The sequence below is a fragment of the Arachis ipaensis genome, chromosome B06, assembly GCF_000816755.2.
Source record: "Arachis ipaensis cultivar K30076 chromosome B06, Araip1.1, whole genome shotgun sequence".
In the NCBI taxonomy this organism is placed as follows: Eukaryota; Viridiplantae; Streptophyta; class Magnoliopsida; order Fabales; family Fabaceae; genus Arachis; species Arachis ipaensis.
This window is the reverse complement of record NC_029790.2, coordinates 10751165-10759153: the sequence shown is the minus strand read 5'-3', so window position 1 is coordinate 10759153 and position 7989 is coordinate 10751165. Positions and strand designations below refer to the sequence as shown.

General features: G+C 34.7%; 1 protein-coding gene across 1 annotated transcript; it reads right to left on the bottom strand.

Moving 5' to 3' along the window:
- Positions 6132-6701, bottom strand: LOC107646556. The gene has a single exon (XM_016350737.1). It carries the CDS (start codon positions 6699-6701, stop codon positions 6132-6134), a length of 570 nt encoding a protein of 189 aa, XP_016206223.1.

Genomic DNA, 7989 nt, shown 5'->3' with positions numbered 1-7989 from the left:
AAGATATTAGTTTTAATTATATAATTTTTTTCTATAATAATTTAACATTGGTAAATTTTGTAATATATAAGTATGTTATTATAAAAAAAAAATTATATGATTGATTAGATACATTTTTTTCATTAAAAAATGTGTTTTTAACAAGAAATCAAGAATTAAAATACATATTTTTTTCCGGTTCTTATGAAATACACATTTCCGTTGTGTGCAAATGGGCTAAACTGAAAGCACTTCAAGCACCCTCACTACTATCTCCGACTTCTTCAGTCTAGATGAAAGAGATCGGAGATGGTAGTGGGGATGCTTAAAATATCTTCACATCAACTCCAAGACGGCGGTTAGGGGTACTCGCAAGAGAAAAAATATTTTATAAAAGCATTTGTTTTTAAATAACATGTGAAAAAATAGAATTGAAATTAATGGATTCAAAAATATTGAGAATTTTGAATTTGTAGGAAAAAAGAAGAAAAAACTAGTGAAGGGACTAGTTTGGTGCACGACCTTCAATTTCAGGGACTAAAATAAGTCACTTAATGCTAAGTAATGAACTAATTTGGTGCATCTACAATGATGACATAATGGATGACATGTGGACGAATATTGTTGTGACATATGGCCAAATAGCACTGTGACACATGGCACAACCTCAGCATGCAGCATGCCACGTGTCACTGGTCAACACATCATCATACCATTACATGTGGCCAAATCATGGAGTGACACGTGTCACTAGCATCATCAAACCGACGTTAATAAGTTAATAAACCAAAGCCAAACCAAAATTTTACAAATAAGCCAAATTGAAAATCGAAACATGAATCAACCAGAAGCACATTTTCATGTAATTCGAATTAGGCTAATTTAAATCACACTGATTCGAATTACACACACAAACACTTTAAAAAATTATATAAAAATTTAATTACAAATTTAATAAAATTATAAAAATTCAACGAATAATTAAACCAAAAATAGGGTAAAACACGTTAATAAACCAAAGCCAAACCAAAATTTTACAAATAAGCCAAATTGAAAATCGAAACATGAATCAACCAGAAGCACATTTTCATGTAATTCGAATTAGGCTAATTTAAATCACACTGATTCGAATTACACACACGCACACACAAACACTAATTCGAATCAATTATCAACCTGATTCGAACTACACACAAACTCACATACTAGTTCGAATTGGATTGATTTAAACTAGAAAATATTAGAAAATATACTAAAAAAAAATATTAGTGAAATATTTGCCAAAAATATTAGAAAAAAATACTATATAATATAAAAAATATACTATAAAAAATATAAAAAAATTATAAATATTAGTTGAACGTAAATTCTATAGCATAAATCTAATCCATGCAATTATTTTAATACACCAACAATTATATCTATATGGAGCCAATGCTAAATTGAATTCAATTAGTTCGATAATACGAGTCTATGAAAAAAAAATTACATTTTATAAAGTTTAAAAATTTTTATTATCTGATAGGTTAGTAACGAGTACATTACAAATCTTTTATAGTACTCATCATAATAGTGTTTAATTTAATAATTGTTATTAAAATTTTAGTTGTACTCGTTACAAAATAAATAATCACAATAAACTTTTTTATAAAATTTCCTTCAAAGATGCCATGAATATTATAAAAAGTATTTTAAATCGATTTATATAAATTGACTTACAAATTTTTAGTACTCATAAAATCTTCTAACAAATTTTCACATTTTATAAAATTATTTACAATGAGATGATGATGATGATGATGATGATGATGATGATGATGATGATGATGATGATGATGATGATGATGATGATGATGATGATGATGATGATGATGATGATGATGATGATGATGATGATGATGATGATGATGATGATGATGATGATGATGATGATGATGATGATGATGATTACCTACGTATGTGAAGAATTTATTTTTTAAATTACGTTTTTAAATTAAATAGCTTTCAATATTATTAGATTTTTTTTTCAAAGATATATTTTTTATTGCATAAAAGAACTTTATACCTGGAGTACATTATGTTCTTTTAAAGGAATTTTCCAATCGAGATGTTAAATAAAAATTATCTAATGGGTAAAAGAGAGAAGAAAAACAATTAAGAAGGAAAGAAAGAAGTTCCAAAGCGCTAGTTACTACTGTTCATAGAGAGGGTAGTTTGAGAAAATGATGTCGCCGATATTCCTCCTCCAATAATATCGCCTGAGACAGAATTTCCCCAGGTTCTTGGCGTTGGTCCTCGAAGACTAAAGCGTTCCGCGCCAACCAAATCTGCCATAGAAGGTAAGCCACTTGAGCATTTCTGATTCTGAAATTGGGTTTGAATTTCTCAGCTTCCATGAATTGACTCCACCAATCCCAAGCTTTTAGGTTAGGGTCGCGGGGAATAGTGCTAGCTACTGGGGAGCTGTTCCAAATTTGAAGAACTTATGGGCAGAAGACAATGGCATGCATCGGTGTCTCCGACGCCGATTGACAGCGGGGACAAAGGCTGCTAACTTGTGGTAATTTCTCGTTCAATTTTGCTTTAACTGCAATGCCTTCATGGGATAATCTCCAAGCAAATAATTTGACCTTTGGTGTTACTCTCATTTTCCATAAGGTCTTCCACATTTCTGAGTCTGCATATGGGTGAAAGAATTGGTATGCTATACTATACCCAGATTTTACCGAGTACTCTCCTGAGTTGTTATTGCACCATATAATCAAGTCTTCCTCTTCTGTGATAGGAATTTTTTGAATTTGCTGAGCTGTGTCTAGTGGGAAGGCTTCCATAAGGAGTTGTTGATTCCATTCTCCCTCGACTGTGATTAGCTGTCTAACCCAGGTAAGCGATTCATCTCTGCATTCATTAACTACAATACGAAATGGTGGTTGGTCCCCAAATCATGGGTCTTCTTTGATTCTGACAGATCCCTGAATTGAAACTTTGCACTTAACTCCTTTCTCTAAAATTTTCCTTCCTTCCAAAAGACTCTGCCAAGCCCAGGATGGTCGATTTCCTGGTTTGGCTTCTAGATAGGAACTGTATTTGAAGTACTTATTCTTGAAGATTTTGTAGAAAAGAGAATGTGGTTTAGTCATCAGCCTCCATCCTTGTTTAGCTAATATGGCTAGATTGAATACCTTTAGGTCCTTAAACTTCATACCCCCGAAATTCTTTTCTCTGGTCATAGTGTCCCAACTGATCCATTGCATCTTCTTTTCATTCTGTTTCTGTCCCCACCAAAATTGCATCATCATTCGGTGCAGTTCATCCAAGAGGGTATCTGGGAGTTTGAAACAACCCAGAGTATAAATTGGTATAGCTGAACCCACTGCTTTGATCAACACCTCCCTTCCACTAGCAGATAGAAATGATTTCTTCCAATACGAGAGCTTCTTCGCCACCTTCTCTTTTATAAAAGCAAATGTTTCTTTTTTGGATCTGTGTACTATGGAGGGTAGCCCCAAATATTTATCCTGCATCCCAATATTTGGGACTTCCAAAGATGTCGCTAGTCCAGTTCTGATGGTAAAGGGGTGTTTTTGCTGAAAAACACAGCAGACTTAGAGAAATTAATTTGTTGTCCACTTAGTCTGCCATATAGTTGGAGAATTTGGGATAGATTAGAGCAGTTGTATTGGGTAGCTTTACAAAATAAGAGTGAATCGTCGGCAAATAGGAGATGATGAATAGTCGGACATCTACTATTCAATCGCAGTCCTTGAAAGAGGTTATTCTGTTCTCCTTTGTGGAGCAGATAGGATAGACCCTCTGCGCAGAAAAGAAATAGCTATGGTGAGAGGGGTCTCCTTGTCTGAGACCCCTACTTGGTTTGAAAAAACCAGTTGGTGTACCATCCACAATAACAGAATAGGATATAGTAGAGACATAAGCCTTCATCTATTCAATCCACTTTGAGCAAAAACCCAACTTCTTCATAATAAACCACACAAAACTCCATTCTACCCTATCATATGCCTTACTTATATCAACCTTTATCGCCATGTCGTTTCCCCCATGGGTTTTATTCTTTAGAAAATGCATGCATTCATGAGCCACAAGAATGTTGTCGCTAATGAGTCTTTCCCGAATAAAAGCACTCTGATTGTCGCTTATTAACATACTCATAAAAGGTTGAAGTCGATGAACTAGAACTTTCGAGATAATTTTGTAGAAGACTGTGCTGAGACTGATTGGCCGAATTTGATTCATAGAAGTAGCTTGAGTCACTTTAGGTATCAAACAAATTTGGGTGTGGTTAAATCCCTTTAGAATGCTGCTGCCACTAAAAAAACTTCTCACAGCCTTGCATACATCCCCTCTAATCCTGCCCCAATAGAACTGATAAAATTTTGCGGTGAATCCGTCGTCTCCTGGGGCGGCTTCTGCATTAATGGAAAATGTAGCCCTTTTAATTTCATCATCTGAGACTGGTTTAGTTAGACTCCTATTCATTTCAGAAGAAACTTTGACTCTAAGTTCGGTGAAAAATTGAGAGGGATCTTCTGGATTATTGCTTTCAAATAGATCAACAAAAAACCTCTGTGCCCTGTCGCCAATTGCCTCGGGTGTAGTGCACCATTTCCCCTCTTCATCCTCTAATTTCCATATCTTGTTTCTTCTGTTTCTGGACTGGTTTTTTGCATGAAAAATTTTGGTATTTTGATCTCTCCATTTTAGCCAGCTCACTCTTGATTTTTTCTTTCCAGTAGCGTTCCTCACTAATGTGGGCGACAGCTAGTTCATCTTCTAATAATATAATATGTTCTTTGTCTGCTGTTGTTGGGTCTACCTTGGCCACTAATAATAATGCTTTCAGCTCGTCTATCTTCTTTTTAGAGTTACTTGTTCCAGCTGATTGCCATTTAACCAGTTCATGTCTATACTTCTTTAATTTCTGAAATAATTGGTACATTGATGAACCTGAAAAAGAAGTCAGCCATGCCTCAGATACAATTTTATCAACCTCTGCCATTCCACACCATCTCTCTTGAAATCTGAAGCACCTCTTGCCCTTATGTGTTGTCTGGTTAGTGCACATCAGGAGCGGTCTGTGGTCTGATCCTGTGTCTTCTAAGTGAGTAACATTGGCCCAAGGATACTCCTCTCTTAGTTTAGGAGATAGGAGTCCTCGGTCTAGTCTTTTTCGAATAGCACTATCTTGGCAACTTCGGTTCCACCAGGTAAACTTATCACCATTAAAACCCATATCTATCAATTGTCCTCTGTTGATAAAGTCTTGAAAAGATTGGATTGATTGAGCTGATTTCTCCCTTCCTCCCTGTTTTTCTTGATTAGACAAAATTGCATTGAAATCACTAATTATTAAGTGCCGTTCTCCCCTATTCTCTATAAGATTTAGTAGCACCTCATATTGATTATTGCGAATGTGATCAGAGCTGTGTAAATGTACTGCAAAGACTTCCCAAATCAGCTGTCTTTCTTGATCCTCTATGAAAAAAAAGATGAAAAACTCCTCAGCTTTTACCACTTCCACCTTTACACCCTCTTTCCATGCAAGCGCTAGTCCACCAGCCGTTCCATTAGGATTCACAGTGAAGATTTCCTGATAACCACAATTTCTCAACTGCCTTTCAACATAAGAGGGTTGTTGTTTAGTTTCACACAAAAACACCTCTGGAGAATGGAAATTCTTAATCCCTTTGATGTTGTGAACTGTCAGGAGTTTTTCCAAACCCTGACAATTTCACATGAGCATCTTCATGGCCCTTGGGGTGCCGCTTTTGGGATGGCACCCTGTAGCCCTTCAGAAACCTCAATTGCATAACCAGTTCCTTCATGGTCTGTCTCCTTTTCTCTTTGCTCAGAGCTCCTTTTTTCTCCAATGATTGGTTCAATAGAATCCCTCACCTCCGTCATTCTTGCTAGCTGTTTGATTTTCTGGTTCTTCTTGCACTTTTCTGAACTTTCATCATTGGTTCCCAGTTGAAAGCCTCTTATTCTTCCTATTTTCAGCTCTCCCCCAATTTCTCCTAGGATCTGGTTAGCTTCAGTACCATATAGCAGTGGTAGGTTTTCCATGTTATGATTCTGCTTTGTGGTATTATAGGAATTGTGTATAGGTGGTGGATTTGTGTGTTCTTTTGGGGCTATGTTATTGTGAGAGAAGAAGTATATTTTGGATTGGATAGTGATAGTTGAGAAAAACTCTTCAATAGGCTCACTGGTGTTGGCTTACTATCTGGGTGAATTGACCTGACTTCTTTTCTTCTATGATTAGGGTAGGCATTCTCCTTAGTTTCATCAATTCTCCAGCCAAGTTGATCTGCCCTTAACTCCTTATTCCATCTTTCTTCCACTTCTTGGTTTATTTCTGAGATCTCCAAATAATTAGCACAGTTTCTAGTTTCATGTCCAATGTGTCCACAGAAGCCACAGTAAATCTCAATTTTCTCGTACTTCAGCATGATTTCAAACACAATTTTGTCAGGGCTTGATACCTTAATTGACTGTCGAAGAGTTCTGGTTACATCTAAGTTGACTCTCACTTTCATAATCCTATCCTCCTTTCCTCTCATCAAGAAGGAATCCACCTCCACTACCTCCCCTAATCTCTGCCCTATCCTCATCGCTGCTGTTCTGGTTTTACAAAATTCTGGCATTCCCCACATTTGAATCCATACTGGAATTCTTGTATAGTCCTCTTCTTCCACCTTCATATTAGGACTCCACCATTTTAAATGTATCATAAATTGTCTGAACAACCATGGAGACCCCTGTCCACCCGGATAACATCAGCTTCTTTATTAAAGAAAAATTGAAAAATATTCTCTCCGTGTGATTTAACTCGGAATCCCTCTGCATAATTCCAAATTGCAGTAAAAGCACCCTCCATTGTACTACTACTAAATCCCTTATTCGCCATTAATCTCCCTATCAAACTTTTTACACAAGTTTCAATCCCTTCTCTCACATCTTCCACTTCAAGGTTCACGATCTCTTCCACTTCTTCTCCTGGAGAATTAGGATTTTGAGTTACACGCACCTCCCTTGCTGCCATGTAGAATTCATGTAGAAGAAGATAGAAGAATCAAAGGAAAGAAGATCCTCACAATAATTTGTGCTTATGACTTACTGATTGAAGAAAATTTAAGAATCACAAAAAACTCTAATAGAGTCACAGAACCCTACCAAAGCACAAAAAATCCTAGTAGAGCATTTTTAAAGAGTACGTACTCTCTAATGATCATATAATCAATATTATTAGATTGTTCTATTTTTAAATCGGTCAATTTATTTTATATTTATATATTGTAATTCTTTATTTTGTAACGAGTAACGATGAGTACTATAAAAGATTTGTAATGTACTCGTTACTAACTTATCACATAATAAAAAATTTTAAACTTTATAAAATGCAATTTTTTTCATAGACTTGTATTATCGAACTAGCTGAATTCGATTTAGCATTGGCTCCATATAGATATAATTGTTGGTATATTAAAATAATTGCATGAATTAGATTTATGCTATAGAATTCACGTTCAACTAATATTTATAATTTTTTTATATTTTTTGTGGTATATTTTTTTATATTATATTGTATTTTTTCTAATATTTTTTCTAATTTTTTTGTAGTATATTTTCTAATATTTTCTAGTTCGAATCAGTCCAATTCCAACTAATATGTGAGTTTGTGTGTAATTCGAATCACCCTAATTTAAATTAGTATGTGTAATTCGAATCAGGTTAATTCAAATTAGTGCTTGTGTGTCTTTGTATAATTCGAATTACATAAAGACTTTTAAAAAATTCAAGTAACATTTTTTAATTTGGTAGAATGATTTTGATTTAATTGTGTATTTTGTCCTAAATTTAATAAAACTATAAAAATCTAGCGAAATAATTAAACCAAAAATAAATACTAATAAAAAATAACATTAATTGACGGTGAACAAACAAAACGAAATAATGGATATTAATGGATGAGTGGGAGAAATATTATTA

What these genes read in the sequence shown, in the direction of transcription:
- LOC107646556 (XM_016350737.1), bottom strand. Translation starts at nt 6,701, where the DNA reads ATGAAGGTGGAAGAAGAGGACTATACAAGAATTCCAGTATGGATTCAA.